At 42.1% G+C, this 23,276-nt stretch overlaps 1 protein-coding gene across 1 annotated transcript in view; it reads left to right on the top strand.

The window, feature by feature from the left end:
• INPP5B (inositol polyphosphate-5-phosphatase B) overlaps positions 1-23,276 on the top strand; it is a 56,062-nt gene that overhangs the window by 12,018 nt on the left and 20,768 nt on the right. Inside the window, 2 exon segments of the mRNA XM_080655419.1 lie at positions 20,601-20,697; positions 22,385-22,552. Coding sequence (XP_080511545.1) covers positions 20,601-20,697; positions 22,385-22,552 — 265 coding nt within the window.

The following is a 23,276-nucleotide window of genomic DNA, read 5'->3' as shown; positions in this document are numbered from 1 at the left end:
GTACATCCTAAGTGCTCAAAAAAAGTCTGCCTTCTTTGTTTAAACCTTAGAGACCTAGACAGTTCATGGCTTGAAGTGCTTTCTGCCTACATAGCTCCTGCCCCGTTCCTCTTTGAGCATGCTCGGTGCTTCTCTCCCCTCTTCCTGGTTTGCTCCTGCCCACTTCTCTTTCAGCGTTATCACCAGACCACAGGCAGTTCTCAGAAAGCTCCAGTGAAGGGAGAGTGTGAAGGAAAAAGTCAAGTCATCTCTCCAATAGCCTGTCACCACCACAGCCTATTGCTGTGAAGTCATTGCACTGCCTTCCTCCTTGAAAGCTAAACTGGTCACATTTAGTCCTTGCGAACCTCAGTTGGGTTTGCACAGGATACACATTGGAGTTTGAGTCCAGAGCTCACAGGTTGGCAGGGCACAGGATGTCTCTGCTCACTTTAAATGCCAAAACCTATGATACTTCTTTTTTTAAGCAATGAGAGAATGGGAAATGTTAAAAAGACTGAAAAGAAAGAAAAATACCTAAAAGCATGGTTATTTGACTTTTAAGAAAGTAAAATAACTATTAAGGATGGTGCCCAGGCTGGAATCGGAAAAATTGATTCTTTTCATTCTTTTTAATGCTGGATGCCCTGTGTATGGGCTTTTCTCAAGAGTTCCTTGCCTTATGTACTATGTGCTATGTACTTAGCTCCCCTTTGCCAAAAGAATAAAATCCAAACTGTACGTGGTATTCAAAGTCTTACAGATTGGCCCTAATATATATAAAGAAAAATTTATTACTAATAAAAAAGTAAAATTTATTAAAAATTAATTACTGTTATGACTTATTAAATAGATATGATTTTTTTTTTATTGATTTCAGAGAAAGGAAGGGAGAGGGAGAGAGATATAGAAGCATCAATGATGAAAGAGAATCATTGAGTGGCTGCCTCTTACATGATCTGAGCCTACAAACCTGGCCTGCAAACCTGGCGTGTGCCCTGACCAGCAATCAAACTGTGACTTCCTGGTTCATGGGTCAACACTCAACCACTGAGCCACACCGGCTGGGCAAATGGCTACCATATATTAAGCACTCACTATGGGTGTGTGCCTTACACTGTGCCACAAAAGTTCTGTAGGAGCATGTCGTCCATTTTTCAGATGAAGAGAGTGAGGCTCAGAGAGTGTAGGTAACATGCCTAAGACCACTCACTGGTCAGTGACAGGGTTGAAAATGGAACTCAGGTCATCTGTTTGAATCTAATGCTTGAGCCCTAAGTCTGCACTCTCCTTTTGTATCCCCAAATGCTTCTCAAACAAAACTTTTCTACTTATTTGTATTACTTCTGACCGGGGATGGGGTCGAGCCTGCAACCAAGGTACGAGCCCTTGACCAGAATTGAACCTGGGACCGTTCAGTCTGTGGGCCGACACTCTATCCACTGAGCAAAACTGGCCAGGGCTGAACTTCATGCTTTTCTGATAGTTAATTTAGTGTATTGGTTAAGAACACAGATTCTTGACCCAGATTCCTTGGATTTGAATACTGGCAGTGTGATCTATTGGTTATGTTTTCTTGGCAAGTTACTTAACCTCTCTGTGTTTATCTCTTGGTCTGTAAAGTGTAGATAATAGTGGTTGTGAAGATTACATAGACATAAAGTGATTAAAGCCAAGCCTGCGATGTAGAAAGCCTCAATATTTGCTATTAATATTATTCATGATGATATTACTGTCACTGTCAAAATGAATTCAGCCTGACTTGGGTTCTGGGTAGTTGGAGGATCTGTTTATCTCCCCGTGAGTTGAATGCATGTGTCTCTTGCTGGTATGTGTTGCTCTATTGTAAACTAAGTGAGCCCATGGGACCACTCCTGGTGGTATGTCACTGCCTCTGATAAGCATCAAACCAACCCACTTACTCCTGCTAGTGTGAATTGTATTTTGCAAGTTCTTCTAGTGTGCTGGAAATGGAATGCAAAGGCCAGTGGCTGAGAAGGTAGGAAGGACACCTCCTCCTAGACCTGCCTGGTAGCAACTCCTGAAGGGTAGGAGGAGGTCTTCACTCATTAATGAGAGCCACACCCACCCATGTGGAGACCAGGGTGGTTCTTCTACTTCGTTATCCAAACAGACTCAACCCTTCTATTTATAATGTACTCACCCCCAGGAGTTTATAGTTTCATTGAAGATGTGCTCATGTTTGCAAAAGGGGATGCTGTGGAGTCGAGCAGATCTGGGTTTTAGTGTCAGTTGTGCCATTTACTGGTTTGGCTCTGTGTCCTGGGGCATGTCTGCTACCTGCTCTGGGCCTCAGTAACCTCATTTGTAAAAATGAGGCCAGCAATGAGAAATAACACATGAAATAACATGGTAGCTAGCTTTTAGAGGGTACTCAATAAATAATAAATGGTTGTCATTATTATCAAAGCAGGGGGGATTCCAGATGAAAAGAACTAACAGTACCTGAATACCTACTGTGTGCCAGGCATTATGCTAGGCAGGCTCTTGATCCCTTTAAATTTCACTTGTTTATTCTTTTGGCCTCTGTAAGTTGAGTGGTGTTATCTTCATTTTACAAATGAGGAAACAAATTAAGTAATTTGCTTGAGGTTTCATATGAGGTAGTGGATGGAGCCAGTAAGATAGCCAGGTCTATTGTATTTCAAAGCCCAAGGCTTTTTCTAAAACACTCTAATTTCTTTGAACAAGTTATAACTTTTTCAAACAAGTTATATGGATAAAAAGGGCTTCCGAATTCAGAGAAATGACTACTGCGGACTAGAGTGGTGGAGAGTGCTTTGTGAAGGAGGATGTTGAAGTTGAGGCTGGCTTTGAAGGAGAGGTGGCCATAAAGGAGGAGGGACCTCCTAGGGAGGCAGGAGTGAGGGTGGCATGCATGGGGAGTCAGTTTTTTTGTTTGTTTGTGTGTTTTTTTTCCCCTGAAACTGAAATTTTATAAAAAGGCATCTTTCTCTTATATCCATAAAGTGATATATATATATTTAGTCAGTTTGTTTTTGTTTGTTTTTTTTTAAAAAAATTTTATTGAAAATAAAGTTATGGAGAAGTGATGAAAATGACATCCATGTTCTTTTACCACATTGAATTAATCTCATCCGTATTCGAAATTAATTCTCAAGGTTGATCTGCATTGTCTTATATATACTTATTATTATAGATGACATCAGGTAAGGAAAAAGAGCAAATTTAAACCAAAATCCAAATACACCATTTCTTTTGAGATTTATCCAAGAAACAGCAACATTCTTTCTTTTCTTTTAATATGTAAATGTTTCTGAGTTAGATGGCTTTGTTTCAAACAGAAAACCTAGAATGCAACAGGCTAGGAAACTTTTCATTTCCCATTGAATTCCTACCAGGAAAGAAGGAGGAAAAAATATTGATGCCCAACTTATTTCCCTACTTAGTATATGACTTCATCACCGCATCCTTAATTCAAGTATACTTATCGGAACCAAGTGAAGACAAATTTAAACTGATCTTTGTTGTAGATATCGACTACATTTTTGGTGAAAATTTTAATTCCAAACAGAGTTGCCACATTTCTTACATAAAACTACAGAATACTCAGTTAAATTTGAATTACAGAAAAAGAACTGCTTTTTTGTTATAAGTATGTCACAAGAAATTATTCATTGTTTATCTGATATTCAAACTTACTGGGCGTGCTGAGTTTTATCTGGTTGGCAACACTAATTCTAAAGTGAGTAGAGTTTAGTGATTGGAACCAGCCTCTTTGGATTGGGCTATCTTTGGGAGGTAGGTGGGTGAGAGAGAGTAGGGCCAGTTTGGGCCTCATATACCAGCTCAGCCAGTTTGGATCTTAACCTGCAGGCAGTTTTAGAGCAGGGAAAGATGAAGTCAGAGGTTAATCTGGCCAGGTTCAGAGACTGAATTGGTAGGGAGAAGTGGGAGGATCTCTTAATTGGGAAGCTCTTGAGGTAGCAGGTGAGAAGAGGATGGCCTGGAGAAAGACAGCTCTGAGAGCGAAGAGTCTGATGACTGACTGGCTCTGGGGGCCCAAGGAGAAGGGTGAGCAAATGGCAGGGTGGCATACCTGGCTGGCGGGAGAATGATGGTGCTAGTGACTGAAGGGAGAGTTCAGGGAGAGGGCCCACAAGTTAAAGCACAGTTTTACTTGGGACCCACCCTTGCAAAACATCCTGCAGAACTGCCCAGTTGACAGTGGAGGGTCTGAGCTCAGGTGGTGCGGGGCACCTTTGTTTAGAATTGACTGTGATGGCTGATGATCCTTGTAGATTAGATAAAGAACAAGATCTAGATGTATACTGATCAATATGGTAGCCTCTAGCCACATGTGGCTATTTAAAGTTAATTTAGGTAAATCAAATAAATTCAGTTTCTCATTCTCTCCTGCCACATTTTTTAAGTGTTCAGGTGTGGCTAGTGGCTGCTGTTTTGGGCAGTGCAGTTATAGAACATTTTTATCACCACAGAAAATTCTACTGGGAAGCACTGGTCTAGTGAAGAGCAGTTAAATTAAGAAATAGTGTTGTGCCTGGCTGGTGTGGCTCAGTGGTTGATCGTTGACCCATGAACCAGGCGGTCGCTCGATTCCCAGTCGGGTCACATGCCTGGGTTTCAGGCTTGATCCCCAGTGCGGGGCATGCAGGAGGCAGCTGGTCAATGATGTTTGTGTTTTGCTCTCATCGATGTTTCTATCTCTATCCCTCTCCCTTCCTCTCTCTCTAGAAATCAATAAACACATATTAAAAGAAAAGAAAGAGCCGAAACCGGTTTGGCTCAGTGGATAGAGCGTCGGCCTGTGGACTGAAGGGTCCAGGGTTCGATTCCGGTCGAGGGCATGTACCTTGGTTGCGGGCACATCCCCAGTGGGAGGTGTGCGGGAGGCAGCTGGTCGATGTTTCTCTCTCATCAATGTTTCTGGCTCTCTATCCCTCTCTCTTCCTCTCTGTGAAATATCAATAAAATATACTTTAAAAAAAAAAAAAGAAAAGAAAAGAAAGAATGTTGCTGTTTCTTGGATAAATCTCAAAAGAAATGGTGTATTTGGATTTTGGTTTAAATTTGCTCTTTTTCCTTACCTGATGTCATCTATAATAATAAAAGCGTAATATGCTAATTAGACTGGACAGCCGAATGACCTTTTGGACAACCTTCCAGATGAAGTTGGGACTGTGAAGGCTGGCCGAGGCTGCGAGGGGCTGCGAGGGCCGAGGCCCTTGCACGAATGTGCATCAGGCCTCTAGTGTTTTAGTAAAAGCCCAGACCCAAGTCTGTGGTAAGCATGGCTACAAGACATTGAAAGCGAAGCCTTCCCTCCTATCTTTGTTTTGTAGATGCGGTCTTTTAACTGGTCTGGTTTGGCCTTGCAGCTTGGGATAGCCTTGAGGTAACCATAGGAAAGAAAGACAGCAACCATATGAGGCAGATAACTGTTCTCTTTGTTCAGTTGAGGAAGCAGAAGCTTAGAGAAGTTAGATAACCTGCTCTTACAGCTAGTAAGTGGCAGGACCAGAAATGGAACCTAAGTCTCACTTCAAAGCTAATTTAGAAAGTACCTATAAGCAAAAGAAAAGGAAATCCTACTGCTGTAAAATGACTGCTATTGGCATTTGATGTATACCCTTCCAGATTTTCCCATATGTATATGTCTATATAAATAAATATATGTATAATCTCTCTCTCTCTCTCTCTCTCTCTCTCTCTCTCTCTCTCTCTCTCTATATATATATATATATATATATATATATATATATATTTATAATATATCTGTAACCATGTGGTATATATGTGCATAGACATACACTCCAGTCATTTCTGGTGCATATAAGTAGGTATGTCAGACCATGCTCTTCATTTGTATCCTCAATCCTTTATCAGCAGCAGTTCTAAAGAATGAAAAAAATTTTTTTGTAAGCTTGGCCCAAACTCAACTTGGCAGTAAGACTTGCTTGACTGACATGAGACTATTTATAGGCTTTATTTATCCCACTAAGTGTTACTACTCATAAATCGCACTGTGGAAATATTAAAGTGTTGATTACTGGGTGTTGGCTCAGACTCTGCCGGGAGTGTTGTGCAATATATGGTATAGGTAAAGTGTTATTTTTCTAAAATCCCCTCAATTCTGAAGTCCAAAATACTCTTGGCCCCAAGGATTTCAGGTAAGGGCTAGGAGATACATATCATGCTATATAGCTGCTTGGGCCCAAAGGTCTATTTAGTGAGGAATGTGAGAAGGGTTTCTATAAGATGTGCCGTGCAATGCTCAAAATTTGCAAGAAAAATGGAACACTTCTGTACTTTCATACATCCAGATCGAGCTGTGTTTGTTACTATGGTTGACTTAGATTGGCTCTTGCTGGGAAATAGTTTCAATTGTAGGTGTGAAAAGTGGTCAGCAAGAAAGCACCCAGAAATAGCATTGAGCTTCTGCCCTGTGGCTGTTCTCTGTGTGTTTAGTAACTGCTTGGTTTGTTCCAAAGTGGGGGCCACAAGTAAAAACATCAGTCCTTGGTTAGCTAAAGAGATAAGGCAAATAAAAAGAGTTAAACACAGTTACAGTTTCACTATGATAAATGTCTTGATAGAGGGAATCACTGGGCATGTAAGAATCTAAGGAGAAGGCCAGAGAAAGCTTTTTGAAGGAGATTCCTGAGTTGAATCTTAAAGGATGAGTTTGAAGTTCACCATATGTAGGTAGGATTGAGGAGTGGTTAGGATACACCCAGGATCAGGGTTGGGGTGAGGAGGCAACATCTAAAAAAATAAGTCATTTTGGCATGACTGGATTGGGGGTATGTGTGAGGGGAGGTGAGAGTCAGTGGTAGGAGATGGGGCTAGAAAAGTAGTCTGGGACTAATTACAGAGGTCCTTGTGTTACAGAACAGAAAGAGTGCCCTAGCTGGTTTGGCTCAGTGGATAGAGCATCGGCCTGTGGACTGAAGGGTCCTGGGTTCGATTCTGGCCAAGGGCATGTGCCCAGGTTGCAGGCTCCATTCCCCAGTGGGGAGCGTGCAGGAGGCAGCCGACCGATGGTTCTCTCTCATCATTGATGTTTCTATCTCTCTCTTGCTCTCCCGTCCTCTCTGAAATCAATAAAGAAATATATATATATTTTTTTAAAAAAAGAACAGAAAGAGTTTGCCCACCTGACTCTAGCAGAGCCAAACTCTAAACACTGAGAATTGTGGCGGAGAAATATTGACTATTTTATTATGAATGGTGCCACCCCAGAGAACGTGAAGCTAATGCTCAAAAGCCCGAACTCCTCAATGCCATGTGGGTTGCAGATTATATAGGGCAAAAAAATCACAAAACACTGTGCATTAGGGGTTCAGGGTCATGCTGGGAGCTGATCAGTTGGAGGTGAAGTAAGGGCAACGAATCATTTCTTCTGTCATCCCTTTGTCTGGTTTCATGGAAAAGTTGCCTGAGGGTCGTTCCACCTTAGGGCTCAGGTATTGAAACATTACTTAGGTTAAGAAGTTATCTTTATCCTGCCAGAGGTCCCCATCCTGTGACCATTAGTCAGGTCCACACTACTGTCTTCTGCTGCCTTGGGGGTTGCTGATTATTGGGAGAAAGTTAGATCTCTGAGGGGTAGAGAGTGGGAGAGAGATGATTTTTAGAGATAGTATTAAAAACTATATATTTTTTAAAATACATTTTTATTGATTTCAGAGAGGAAGGGAGAGGGAGAGAGATAGAAACATCAATGATGAGAGAGTATCATTGATCGGCTGCCTCCTGCACGACCCCCTACTGGGGATCGAGCCTGTAACCCGTGCATGTGCCCTTGACCAGAATTGAACCCGGGACCTTCCAGTCCACAGTCCAATGCTCTAGCCCAGCTGTGGGCAAACTACGGCCCGCGGGCTGGATCCGGCCCATTCGGCTGTTCTATCCGGCCCGCGGAGCCGAAAGAGCGGAGGGTTCTCTTGCTCTCCCCTCCGCTCCTTTACTTTGAATTTATATTAGTTCACACAAACACTCCATCCATGCTTTTGTTCCGGCCCTCTGGTCCAGTTTAAGAACGCATTGTGGCCCTCGAGTCAAAAAGTTTGCCCACCCCTGCTCTAGCCACTGAGCCAAACCAGCTAGGGCAACTTGAAAACTAAATTTAATCCAAAGCATCAGGACCCTCGATTTTACTTGTATGTAATACTCCGAGGTTTGGGTTTTAGTCCAAAGGTGATAGAAGCTATTGAGGAATTTTATGCACAGGAATGACACGCTCAGATTCGTTTTCTTCTAGGTACTGACATAATGGATTGGAGGGGTGAGGATGGAGGCCAGGAAACCACTGACTGTGCTTTCCAGAAATATTCAGGGCCTTACCTAAGGCATGGCAGTAGGGGGTAGGGAAGAGCATCAGGTATAAAAATACTTAGGAGAAAGAATTTATAGGACTTGGTGACTGAACATAGGAAGAAGGGAAAGATCCCAGATGTCGCCTCTTAGACCGAGTGACAAAGGATTGGAGGCCTGGGATTGGAAAAAGGCCAGAGCGGGAGTGGGGAAGCAGGAGAGGAGGAAGGACAGGAAGCTGTGGCTAGAGAGGGGCTATGTGATAGCAAGTTTGGTGAAGAGCTGCTGACAGCCAGCTTCCGTGCCAGATTCAGGAGAGAAAAGATTCCGAGAAGACTGCCTGTGGCTGGAAATCCCCAAATCATGCCTTAAAGTTTCCATACATACAGTGAGGAATGAAAATGTTCCGGTCCTTGCCGTGTCTCGGGGCAGACGCATTGTGAAAGCATAGACGAGATGCGGGTCTGCAAGGCCATTTTCCAGTCAGTGCACTGCCCACTTATGGACCTAACTAAGCTGACCACTTGTCCTTTCAGTCTGGCTGTTAGTAGGAACAACTCAAAAAAAAAAAAAATCTGAGTCCATGGAAATGCAGAAGCAGAGCTCTTATACCTTAGTTTGCCTTTGCATATTCTAAAGCCCTGTGAGATATTTATATTAAAGTCCCTACTTTATTGATGAAACTAAGACCCAAAGAGAGGAAGTAACTTGTCACACAGGAAAGTAATGGTAGAGCTAGACTTCAACTTAAGTTTCCCGATACTTCCATGCATTTAACACGTTGAGTACCTACTATGCACCAGATGCTGTTCCAGGTCCCTGGGAAATAGCATAGAGCCGTGGTCGGCAAACTGCGGCTCGCGAGCCACATGCGGCTCTTTGGCCCCTTGAGTGTGGCTCTTCTACAAAATACCATGGTCTGGGCGAGTCTATTTTGAAGAAGTGGCGTTAAGAAGAAGTTTAAGTTTAAAAAATTTGGCTCTCAAAAGAAATTTCAATCGTTGTACTGTTGATATTTGGCTCTGTTGACTAATGAGTTTGCCGACCACTGGCATAGGGAAACAAGTTCCTGCCTCATAGAACTTATGTTTCAGTGAAATTAACCTCCAGCAAAGCAATCCTATCTAATAAAAGAGTAATATGCAAATTGACCATCACGCCAACACACAAGATGGCTGCCCCCATGTGGACACAAGATGGCCAGCAGGGGTGGGCAGTTGGGAGGGACCAGGCCTGCAAGGTAGGGCAGTTGTGGGTGATCAGGCCAGAAGGGGAGGGCAGTTGGGGGCCCATCAAGCCTGCAGGGGAGCAGTTAGGGGTGACCAGGCCTGCAGAGGAGGGAAGTTGGGGGCGACTGGGCCTGCAGGGAAGGGCAGTTGGGGGAGACACAGGCCTACAGGGGAGGGCAGTTAGGGGCAAACAGGCTGGCAGGGAGCAGTTAGGCATCAATCAGGCTGTCAGGGGAGTGGTTAGGGGGTGATCAGGCTGGCAGGCAGAAGCAGTTAGGGGCAATCAGGAAGGCAGGCAGGCGAGCAGTTGGGAGCCAGCAGTCCTGGATTGTGAGAGAGATGTCCGACTGCCCGTTTAGGCCCAGTCCTACCTGGATCGGGCCTAAACGGGCAGTTGGACATCCCTCGAGGGGTCCCAGATTGGAGAGGGTGCAGGCTGGGCTGAGGGACACCCCCACCCCCCATGCACGAATTTCGTGCACCGGGCCTCTAGTGACTATATAAGATATAACATCAAATGGTTTTAGTACTAGGAGGAGAAATGTAAATAGCAGGTTCCCAAATGCCAGGTTACCCTGGGGCTCTGCAGTAAACTCACAGGGACACTGTGGGACATTTAAAAATTTGAAGGTAAACACAGAAATATGTGAAGTTTTTTTGGAACACCACATTTAGTGCTAAGCTATTTATAGTTTCAACATTAGATGTTGCTGCATCCCACATATATATATATGGTTGTTGTTGTTGTTAATCCTCACCCCAGGATATTTTTTCCATTGATTTTTAGAGTGGAAGGGAGGCAGGGAAGGGTTGGGGAGAGAGAGAGAAACATAGATGTGACATCTATTGCTTGCCTCCCGCATGCACCCCACGCCAGGTATCGAACCTGCAACCCAGGTAGATGCCTTTGACTAAGAATTGAACCCACGACTCTTTGGTGCTTGGGCTGACACTCTAACTACTGAGCAATGCCGGCCAGAGTGATAACATTATATCTCTTGAAGTTGGCTTTTTGGTGGCTGCTGTGGTTAAAAATAAGTACCATGCAAAAATCAATGTGGAATGTTGTGTGTCTGATTCCAAAGTTTGAGAAGTTGTGCAGAACTCAAAAGGTACATCTCATTTGTAAGTAATTGTGGCCATTGGAAATGAAATAGAAATATTATTCTTTCTAAATATGTGTGTTATTTTTTCAAATTGCTACTAAGTTATTAGGGCTTAAATACTTAGTAATTTATTTGGCCCTTACTATTTACACAGAACTGTTAGGTATTTCTTTTGGCCGGGAGGCAATTTGAAAAAAAGTTATTGAGACAGTAAGGGTACTGTGAACCGAGAAAGCTCTGGAATAAGGGGCTGTGGAGGGTGGGGTGGGGCCTGTTTAGATTGGGTGTCAAAGAGAGCTTCTGACATTTGAACAAGGGCATGAATGAAACAGTAAGCTACGTTGGGTTCTGGAGGAAAAGCATTCCAGGCTGAGGGACTAGCAAGAGCAAAGTCCCGGAGTTGGGAATGAGCTTGACATGCTTCAGGAACAGCAAAATAGAAGTGTGGCAAAATCAGGCTGAGTTGATGTTTAGCATAGAGGTGAGGCTAGAGAGGCATGGAGGCCAGGTTAGGTAGGGCCCTGCCAACTCTACAGATTCTGAGCTCAGGGAAAGCTATCTGAAAGTTTTAAGCAAGGAAGTAACTTCATCTGATAAAGTGATATACTTTCTTTTTTTCCAAGTTCACTCTGGCTGCTATCTGGAAAACTAACAACAGGAAGCTTAACAGCAGCTAGGAAGCGGCTGTTGTGGTCTTGGTGAGAACTTTCAGGTGTGATTTTGAAGGTAGAATTTTTTTTTTTTTAATATATTTTATTGATATTTTACAGAGAGGAAGGGAGAGGGACAGAGAGCCAGAAACATCGATGAGAGAGAAACATCGATCAGCTGCCCCCTGCACACCCCCCACTGGGGACGTGCCCGCAACCAAGGTACATGCCCTTGACCGGAATCGAACCCGGGACCCCCCAGTTCGCAGGCCGACGCTCTAGCCACTGAGCCAAACCGGTTTCGGCATTGAAGGTAGAATTTGCCTGAATTGCTGATGGGTATAAAGGTGGGGGAAAGAGGAGTCACCAGTGAGTCTTAGTTTTTAATTTTGAGAAGCTGGTTGAATGATGGTGCCATTTACTGAGATGAACAAGACTAGGGGAGAAACAGAATATAAGAATCTGGAGCTCATGTAGAAGTCTAGGCTGGAGCCCTAACCGGTTTGGCTCAGTGGATAGAGCGTCGGCCTGTGGACTCAAGGGTCCCAGGTTCAATTTCAGTCAAGGGCATGTACCTTGGTTGCGGGCACATACCCAGTAGGGAGTGTGCAGGAGGCAGCTGATTGATGTTTCTTTCTCATCAATGTTTCTAACTCTCTATCCCTCTCTCTTCCTCTCTGTAAAAAAATCAATAAAATATACTTTAAAAAAAAAGAAGTCTAGGCTGGAGATGTAAATTTGGGAGTGGTCAGAATGGAGATGGTTTATTTTTATTTTTTTCAGGAACACAAATTCCATTTTATTGATTGATTGATTGATTTTAGAGAGAGAGGAGGGTGGGGAGAGAGAAACATCAAGTTGTTGTTCCACTTATGTATGCCTTCATTGGTTGATTCTTGTATGTTCCCTGACGGGGGATTGAACCCACAATCTTGGCGTATTAGGGACAACGCTCTAACCAGCTGAGCTGCCTGGCCAGGACCTGGTGGTGATTTTTTTTTTTTTTCAAATTTTTTATTAAGGTATTATATGTGTACATATCTTACCATTGCCCCCCCCCCCACCCCACTCCCATACCTGCCCTCACCCCCCAATGTTTTGCGTCCGTTGGTTACTCTTATATGCATGCATACAAGTCCTTCAGTTGATCTCTTATTTCCCCCACCTCTCCCTAACCTTACCGCTGTAATTAGACACTCTGTTTGATGCTTTACTGCCTCTGTAACTATCTTTTGGTTCATCAGTTTATAATGTTTTTCATTATCCCTAAATGAGTGAGATCATGTGGTATTTTTCTTTCATTGACTGGCTTATTTCACTTAGCATAATGTTCTCTAATTCCATCCAGGTGTCTACAAATGGTAGTAATTCCTTCTTTTTTATGGCAGCATAGTATTCCATTGTGTAGATGTACCATAGTTTTCTGATCCAGTCATCTGCTGACGGGCACCTAGGCTGTTTCCAAATCTTAGCTATTGTAAATTGTGCTGCTATGAACATAGGGGTGCATATATCCTTTCTGATTGGTGTTTCTGGTTTCTTAGGATATATTCCTAGGAGTGGGATTACTGGGTCAAATGGGAGTTCCATTTTCAGTTTTTTGAGGAAACTCCATACTGTTCTCCACAGTGGCTGCACCAGTCTGCATTCCCACCAGCAGTGCACGAGGGTTCCTTTTTCTCCGCATCCTCGCCAACACTTGTCGTTTGTTGATTTGTTGATGATAGCCATTCTGACAGGTGTGAGATGGTATCGCATTGTCGTTTTGATTTGCATCTCTCGGATAATAAGTGACTTTGAGCATGTTTTCATGTGTCTCTTGGCCTTCCTTCTGTCTTCTTTCGAAAAGATTCTATTTAGGTCTGTTGCCCATTTTTTTATTGGATCCTTTATCTTCCTTTTATTAAGTTGTATAAGCTGCCTATAGATGTTGGAAATTAAACCTTTATCAGTGATACCATTTGCAAATATGTTCTCCCATACAGTGGGGTTTCTTGTTGTTTTGTTGATGGTTTCTTTTGCTGTGCAAAAGCTTTTTATTTTGATGTAGTCCCATTTGTTTATTTTCTCTTTGGCTTCCATTGCCCTAGGGGCAGTATCACTGAAAAAGTTCTTTTGGCATATGTCTGAGATTTTGCTGCCTGAGGATTCCTCTAGTATTTTTATGGTTTCCCGTCTTATATTTAAGTCCTGTATCCATTTTGAGTTTATTTTTGTGTATGGTGTAAGTTGGTGATCTAGTTTCATTTTTTTGCATCTGGTGGTGATTTTTTAAAAAAACTTTATTTTTATTGTTGCCCTGAGATGGTTTTTAAAATAGTGATGTCATCTAGATGAGAAAGAACATAGCTGGAGAAGAGATGATCCCAGGCTTTGCCTGGAGTCATTCCTGGGGGTGAGGCGTAAGGTGCTTGGAGTAAAAGAGGCATCTTCAAGGACTAAAGAAAGTATTTACCGGAGGAGTGAGTGGTCATCTACTGAGTGCTGCCAAAGAGGTTGAAGTGGACGTAGCTGGAAACAGGGAATTGGACTGGGCAACCTGAAGGTATGGTTAGGAGTAATCTTAACACAAACAGTTGCTGTGGAGTATAGTAGGTTCTCAAATAACATCATTTCCTTCAACATCATATTGATGAGGGGGAAAACATTGATTCCTGGACGGGACCACTATCTGTGTGGAGTTTGCAATTCTCCTCATGATTGCATGGGTTCTCCCCCACATCCTGAAGATGTGGTTGTGGGGTGAATTGGACGTCTAAATTGCCCCAGTCTGCCCAAGCTGATTTGGCTCAGTGGATAGAGCATCCGCCTGAGGACCAAAGGGTCCCGGGTTTGATTCCGGTCAAGGGCATGTACTTTGATTGCAGGCTCCTTCCCAGCCTGGGCCCTGGTCAGGGCCTGTACAGGATGCAACCAATCGATGTGTTTCTCTCACATTGAGGTTTCTCTCTGTCTCTCCCTCTCTTTTCCACTCTCCCTAAAAATCAGTGGAAAAATATCCTTGGGTGAGGATTAAAAAATAAAAATAAATAAATTGCCCCTGTCTGAGTGAGTGCGGGGGTGGCAGTGAATGGCCTGGAAGGGCGGCCTGTCCAGGGTGGGTTCCCACGTTGTGCCGTGAGCTGCCAGGTTATTTAGAGGGTTGGTGATATTTTTGTGACCAGAATATGCTATAGGAACTTAACTCTTATATTGATTAGCAGATGGTAAAATTGGTTTCCTTATATATCATTTTGCTTTAAGGCACGTTTTCAAAGACCCTATTGATGACATGAAGTAAGGACTTACTGTAATGGGGAACAGAGGCCCCATTGCAGAGGGTTAAGAAGAGACTGGGAGGTGAGGCAGAGACTAGATAAGCCTTTCAAAGAGTTTTGTGTTCCATCCCCAGTCTGCCTTTAAAATAAATAAATAAATGTTATTTTAGAATCGTTTTAGGTTTTCAGAAAAAATTGTGAGGATAGTACAAAGGTAGATCCATTTATGTCCCACACTCAGTTTCCCCATCTGATATTAGTGATGACACATTTCTCATAATGAACCAATGTTGATACATTATTGTTATTAACCGAAGTTCATATTTTATTGCATTTCCTTTGTTTTTACATTATTTCCTTTTTCTGCTCTAGGGCCACACCTAGGTTACCACATTATATCTAGTCATCATGTCTCCTTCGGCTTTTCTAGGGTGCAACTATTTCTCAGACGTTTTGATTTTGGTGACCGTGACAATTTTGAGGAGTGCTGCTCAGGTAGTTTGTAGAATGACCCTCAATTTGGGTTTGTCTGGTATTTTTCTCATGATTAGACTGGAGTTACAGGTTTGGGGAGGAAGACAGTGGGAGTCAAGTATCATTCTCATCACGTCGTATTAAGGGTGTGCTATCAACATGACTTATCGCTGTTGATATGAACCTTAATCTCCTGGCTGAGGTCATGTTGGTCAGGTTTCTCCATGGTTGTTGGCCTCCCCACCTCCCCCCCACTTTCCCTACTGTCCTCTTTGGAAGGATGTTACAATGAGCAGCCCATACTTAAGGAGTGGGCAATTGTGCTTCACCTCCCTGAATGCAGAATATTTGCCTAAATTATTTGGAATTCTTCATAGAAGATTTGTCTTTTCTCCTCTATTCATTTTTTAAAAAATATTTTTTTTATTGATTTCAGAGAGAAAGGGAGAGGGGGAGAGAGAGAGAAACATCAATGATGAGAGAGAATCATTGATCGGCTGCCTCCTGCCCGGCCCACACTGGGGGTTGAGCCCAAAACCCGGGCATGTGCCCTGACCAGGAATCGAACCATGACCTCCTGGTTCATAGGTCAATGCTCAATCACTGAGCCACGTGGGCCGGACTATTCATTTTTATTCTATTATTTATTTATATCAGTATGGACTGCTGGATATTTATTTTATACTTTGAATTATAATCCAATACTGCTTTTTTTTTTAATTTTGTTGCTCAAATTATTCCAACTGTGGCCATTGGAGTTCTTTCAGTTGGCTTCTGTGTCACTTTGACATACCTCCATCGTGGGATTTTCTTGTTGTTGTTTTTTTTAGCATGTTCTTATTTTCTGGTACTACAAAATGCTCCAGGCTCATCTTTTATACTTCTTGCCTCATTCCTAAAATAACCGTATCTCAAGGAGCCCTGGTTCCTTATATTGGAGAATGAATTAGAAACCAAGTGTGGGCATAAAGTGTGGTTGTTGCTATCGGTATGTTCTTGCTTATAAGCCTCCTCGCTGACAGAGCAAGGAAATATATGTGTGCATACTTACCTGTGAGTATTTCTGTGTGTACCATCTGTATTTATATTTAGGTAACATGAGTTCATATTGATATCTCCAGCTCTAATTCATTACCACCTGGATCATTCTAGCTTCCTCCACTTGCTTATCTGGAATGTCCCACTCCAACAGTGAGACACCTAGCTCCCACCACCCACCATCCATTTACTTAATTGTTCAATTCCAGTATACGTGTATAATGGTGTCAGCATTATCAACTAGAGTATAGTACTCAGATACAGTTCCTTCTACCTTTATTCTTACAGGCTTCACTCATTTTGAAAATTACTTAGGAAAGCACTTTTTCTTCTACCCACTTCAGTGAGGTTGTTTCATACATATACAATATAATTAGATTATTTTGTAATTTCACTTCAGGATCCCCTGGCCTCAGAAATAATTTTTTAAAATTTTCATACATTAAAATCCATTCTTTGTTCTATAAAGTTCCTTGGGTTTTGAAACCTGCAGAAAATGTCATGTATCCACCATTGCAGTTACTTACAGAATAGTTTCACTGCCCTAAAAAGTCCTCTGTGGCCTGGCCAGTGTGACTCAGTGGTTGAGCATCTACCTATGAACAGGAGGTCACGGTTTGATTCCTGGTGAGGGCACATGCCTGGGTTGTAGGCTTGATCCCCAGTAGGAGGCATGCAAGAGGCGGCCAATCAATGATTCTCTCTCATCACTGATGTTTCCAGTCTCTCTCTCTCTCTCTCTCTCTCTCTCTCTCTCTCTCTCTCTCTCTCTCTCTCTCTCTTCTCTCTCTGCCTCTTTTCCTTTCTGAAATCAATAATAAAAAAATATATATTTTTTACAAAGTGCCCTATGCTTCACGTATTTTTAATCCTTACCCCTCTCCTCCTATCTTCTGGCCACCACTGATATTTACCCTCTCTATAGTTTTTGTCTTTTCGGAATGATATATAATTGGAATCATATAGTATGTAGCCTTTTCAAACTGGCTTCTTTTACTTAGTGATAACATTTAATACTCATGTCTTTTGTGGCTTGATAACTTATTCTTTTAAAAAAATGATTTGAGAGAGAGAGAGAAAGGGAGAGAGAGAAAAAAAAAAAGCACACTGATTTATTGTTCCACTTATTTATGCATTCATTGGTTGATTCTGACTGGGGATCAAACCCGCAACCTTGGTGTATCCGAACGACCCTCTAACCGACCAGGGCCTCATTCTTTTTTATTGCTAAATGATATTTCATTATAGGGATGTACCACAGTTTGGTTATCCAGTTACCTGTTACATGACATCTTGGTTGGTTCCAGTTTTTGAAGATTATGAATAAAGCTGCTATAATTATTTGCATGCAGGTTTTTATGTGAACCTAGATCTTCAAATCAATAAATACTTAGGAGCATGATTGCTGGTCATATGGTAAGACTATGTCCAGCTTTGTAAGAAACTGCCAGACTGCTTCCAAAGCGACTATACCATTTTCCACTTCTACAGTCAATGAATGAGAGTTACCGTTGCTCCACATTCTTGCCTGCAGTTGATATTGTCAGTTTTCTGGATTTCTACCATTCTAAGAGGTGTCCCCGTATGCCATTCACTAACTTAAATACCTTGGCTCTCTAAACTTTAGAGTAAAGCAAGAGAGTTGGAATTCAGTGGGGATTTGGTTTCTAGAAATAACTAACCATGGGGTTATAGAATTTTAGAAACATCCTGTTCTGGTTCTCCTTCTCTTATTTTTGTTTATGCTGAATACAATGAGAAGGTGACCTGAAATATTCCAAAAGAACACTTCCGACCCAGGCTGGTTTGGCTCAGTGGATAGAGCGTAGGCCTGTGGACTGAAGGGTCCCAGGTTCGATTCCGGTCAAGTGCATGTACCTTGGTTGCAGGTACATCCCCAGTGGGAGGTGTGTAGGAGGCAGCTGATCGATGTTTCTAACTCTCTATCCCTCTCCCTTCCTCTCTGTAAAAAATCAATAAAAATGTAAAAAACAAAAACAAAAAAACACTTCCGGCTTGAATTCAGATGTTATATATTTATATAAGGCACATAAGATCCACGTTCATCCAGTATGTCCTATTGAGTTGTTGAGGGATTGAACTGCTTACTGTCTGGTATGCTGGATGATGGTGATGCAGTGATGAATCAATGAGTCATAGTCTTGTTCTCAGTAAGTTTACAGTCTACCTGTGGAGACAGTTACAGTGCACAGCAATCAGGGCTGTAATGGGAGAAGTATAGGGAGCTGTGGGAACACCAGTGTCGGGGCAGACATCTGACCTGTCTAGGAGGGGTCAGAGAGGCTTCTTAGAAGTGACTTCTAAGATGTGGCCTACAGCAGGGGATTGGCTAATGGTAGTTCGTGGGCCAAATCCAGCTTGCTGCCGGCTTTTGTACACCCTGTGAACTAAGAATAGTTTTTATATTTTAAAATGTTGAAAAGAATCAAAAGAGAATAATAATTTGTGACATGAAAATTATAAAATAACCAAATTTCAGTGATCATAAATGAAGTTTATTGGAATACAGCCATGCCCATGGCTGCTTGTGCATATTAGGCAGAGTTGAGTAGTTGTAACTGTATGGCCTACAAAGCCTAGGACAGTTTCTCTCTGGTCCTTTACAGAAAATGTTTGCTGATCCCTGGCCACAGGATGGGTAGGAGTTAGCTGTGTAAAGCAGAGTAAGGAAGAAAGAAGTCGGTTTCTGATGTGATCTTTGTATAACTGCAGTAACTTTAACATACTTTGAATATGGCATTGAAGGAGGGAGGGGACCAGAGGTGGGCAGGATCTCCACTGGAAAGAGACTTGACAGCCATATTAATGGGTTTGGGTTTTATCAGTAGGGGGATTTTAAAAGGTTATAACTGATCAGATTTCCTTTTTCAAAAAATCCTTTGGCCACAGTGTAGAGATTGGGTTAGAGAGAGTGGGGTGAGAACAGAGACAGGGAGACTCGTTGAGGTTTCTTTTTTTTAAAGTATGTTTTTATTGATTTCAGAGAGGAAGGGAGGGAGAAAGAGATAGCAACATCAGTGATGAGAGCGAATCATTGATTGGCTGCCTCCTGCATAACCTCCATTGGGGATAGAGCCTGCAACCTGGGCATATGCCCTGACCGGGAATCGAACTGTGACCTTCTGGTTCATAGGTTGACACTCAACCACTGAGCCATGCCGGCTGGGCCTAGTTGAGGTTTTCGAAGTCATTTCAGGGAGATGTTGGTAAAATGGACTGGTATAGTGACATTGGGGATAGGAATAGATTGATTTGAGAGGCACTGAGGAAGCAAAATTGAAAGGCCTAGGTGATTCATTGGAGGCATTGAAATGTAATTTTTTCCATGTTTCAAATTATTGTTTTCTTTTCAACTCCAAAGTTCTTTTGTTTTTTTTCTGGATCATGTGAATGTATGGTTGAAAAGTCCATGTTTAGTAATAGTCTTCAGAGCAAAATTCTTTAGTGATGTTTCATGCCTCTGGTGCCCCTTGAAACTTGTGTATTAAAGCAGCATCTCTCTGTGGCCTCTTCATGCTGTTTCCTGTTGACAAGAGATCTGGGTTTTAAGGAACAGAGAAGCTATTGGCAGACTAATTTTTTAATTATTAACTTTAATTACCTTGGTTTAACAACTTCCCCAAATATTACTTGGTTGCAAGTCCTTGGGCTCTTTGGTTTTCAAGGCAACTTGTTGACACTGACAAGCTCTTCTCATTCTCGAGGGTACTTAGGCCCTTTCCAGTTTTAGATATCTAACCCTTGCCTTTTTCCTCCTTGGAATTGAAGTGTCACTCACAGTAAGTGGTAATAAGATCTTATATTTTACGAGAGGCCCAGCGCACAAAATTCATTCACGGTAAGGTCCCTAGGCCTGGCCTGTGATCAGGGCCATCTTCCCGGGCTGCTGGCAGCCGGCCCCACCCCCTGCTGCCACCCACCCCCAGTTCCCCATTCCCCATCTGGTGATGGGAGCCTGCCAGCCAAGGGCAACCCCTGCGTTGAGCGTCTGCCCTCTGGTGATCAGTGCGCTTATAGCAACCGGTCATTCCACCGTTCGGTCAATTTGCATATTACCCTTGTATTATATAGGATAGGATAATATGTTGTGTTGTTTCAGAATGCTTACTCACATGTCAATTATTTGATCCCTATAATAAACCTGTGAGGAGGGCAGCACAGGCCAAGTTACTGAGGTTCAGAGAGGTTAGATGACTTGCCAATAGTCAAAGGACAATAAGAGCTGGTGATAGAACTTAGGTCTGCAGATATCATAGCTTTATTCATTCTGTAGTGCACTCTGTCTCCAAGAAAAAGGAGTGTTATGTTTTCAGCAGTAGACAGCTGGATGAAATACTTTTGTTCTTCTTCTTGGTATATGCTTTGTGGGAACATCACCCAGACACCAACAAAGGCCTTTCCTGTGTTTTTGAGTAACATGAGGACTACCAGTAATGCCTAGTATGATTTGAGAAACTGTGGTCTGTGAGTTAAAGTATATGTGAGAGTATACGTAACTATGTTTTAATTCTTTCTCCCGCCACGTAGGTGGTTCTAACTTGGACAATTTGAGGCCAAATGGGAAAGGCCTGTTTGTGGACCAAAGCTCCCGGAGTCAGGATAAACCAGAAAACTTGCTCACAAGGTAATCAGCTCTCCCTTCACTGCTACCTCTTAGGACTGAGGTTTTCTTCATTATAGAACTGAAACTATGCCTGTACATGAGGTAAGTTGTCTCAGGGTAGCTGGCCTAAGAAATGCTGGATATTTATTGAGCACTTACTGTGTATGCCACATAGTTACACAAGTTATCTTATTTTTTTTTTAAAATATATTTCATTGATATTTTACAGAGAGGAAGGGAGAGGGATAGAGAGCTAGAAACATCGATGAGAGAGAAATATCGATCAGCCGCCTCCTGCACACCTCCCACTGGGGATGTGCCCGCAACCAAGGTACATGCCCCTGACCAGAATCGAACCCGGGACCCCTCAGTCCGCAGGCCGACGCTCTATCCACTGAGCCAAACTGGTTTTGGCAAGTTATCTTATTTTAACCCGAGAAGTAGGTACTATTATTTTTCTGTCTTACAGCTAAGGAAACAGGTGAGAAGAGAGATTATAAAACTCACCTAAGATCTAGAACTAGCAAGTAGCAGATCTAGGATTTGAAACTGGCATCTAAATCTATCTTAGAAATGCAGATTATTTAGAAACATTTGATTTCGCCCTCCCATTGTTTCAGGAGTTTGCTGACTCTGAAGAGTCTTCTTTTTCCCATTTTTATTTACCCCTTTTTTTCTGATGTGCTGTTATATTTAGTATGTACTCTAGCGCTCTTTACTGATCATAGCCAGAGTCTTCTGGTCAAGATACTAGTAAAACTACTTTATTGTGTCAGTATTTTAATTTTGCACTTAAGCTGCAATGAACAGACCCTGAACTTTAAGTGAACCCAGGTCTGTCATTCTCCATTCACCTTTGAGCCTTCTTGGTACCACAGATACATTTTTACATAGCCTTAGTTAATATAGGGTGGGGCAAAAGTAGGTTTACAGTTGTTCGTATGGAAAATAATAGAATGATTAATAAATGATAATATAATGTGTACTCACAAGTGTAAACCTATTTTTACCCCACCCTGTATGTACATGACAAGAGTAATATCAAACACGTAAGTGGCATTTATTTAGTGTCAGAAATTACTTCAAGTGCTTTATAGATCTTAATTCATTAAGTGATTTTCAACAAAAGTTTCTGGAGCTGTTATTATGATTCTGTTAGGTAAGTATCAAATTTTGTTTAATTTTAAAGTTGGCATTTGAATAATTTTTAATATGACTAAAACTACACAAATCGAACCCACAACCCAGGTATGTGCCCTGACTGGGAGTCGAACCCACAGCCTTTTGGTGCATGGGATGATGCTCCAACCAACTAAGCCACACTGGCCAAGGCTGGATTGTTTCACAGTCTTGTTATGTGAGGCACTCTGTCACCATCCAGCTGCGTGAATCATTAATGATGCTGGGTCTCATTTTTTCCCATTTGAAAAATGAAGGGATTAGATTACAATATCTTCTAGGTCCCCTTCTGGTCTGAGAGTCTATGAATGTATTTTCAGAAACCCTCCGGACCAATATACTATATAATCCACAACATATATGTTTACTTAATTCCACATAGAAGTCGTGTTGTTTTAGCAAATAAGTTTTACTTTAGCCTCCTTTTGCCTTCTGTGACTCAGATGCTTGTGTGGAAACTTCTAGCTTTAAATTTATGTCATGAAGGACTCATCAAAATATGGTAACAAATTTTTTTGTCTTTTTCTAGACAGACTAAATCCAAGTCGGAAATTACTGACATGGTTCGCTTGGCCACTATCACAGTCTCAGACAAAGCTCATATTTTGTCGATGCAGAAGTTTGGACTACGAGAAACACTGGTGAAGTCACATCTGATGCAGAAAGAGGAGGATTATACCTATATCCAGAACTTCAGGTAGCTGACTGGCTCTTAGACTGTTTCCAAAGGAAAATAATCATTCAACTCTCAGAAATTTAAGCACTTACCTCCACCCCCAGTACCCTGGATTTGAAAGCAAATCCTACTACAGATCTCTTCCTTCATTTTCTAAAATGAGTGATTCCTTTCACTCTTCATTAGCAGGCGTTTATTCTGTGCCTTTTCGGGCCAGGCACTCTGGTGGGTGTAGTGCAGTGGGAGTGACACAGCATGCAAATAGTTACAGAAATATTTGAAGAGCTATATGGATACAAAAAAAAAGGAACGTAGCTTGCCCTTGGTCGTTCTGGGCCTTTGAAGAAAGTCATTTAAATTGAAGTTAGTGTTTGGTAATCTTTTTAGACAGGATTACTGAAAGTTAAATGAATCAAGGTTGCATGATTCTGCTAGATCTTTTTAAATTGTTGCACTGTGACAATAAGACAAAGTAACATTGCTTCTAGGGATAGAAATAGTCAATTATGGTGAGTACTGCTGTTGCTTTCCTTCTGAAAGTAATTACCAAGGTACTTTTCATTTCTGAAGCGTATGCAGGATAAAGAATTATCTTGTGGATTACAGTTCTCTAAGGGCTGTTAGAGCTAAGTAGGAATGTTTAGAGTACGCCTGCGCTGTTTGAAGTTATCACACAAGCAACAAATATCACAGCAGACAGCAGTCATTGGTATAGGTTAGATGTGACCTTTCTTATGTCTTAAAA

Source organism: Plecotus auritus (assembly GCF_963455305.1).
Source record: "Plecotus auritus genome assembly, chromosome: 2".
Lineage (NCBI taxonomy): Eukaryota > Metazoa > Chordata > Mammalia > Chiroptera > Vespertilionidae > Plecotus > Plecotus auritus.
The sequence above is the reverse complement of the archived record's forward strand: the minus strand, read 5'-3'. Positions and strand labels throughout refer to the sequence as shown.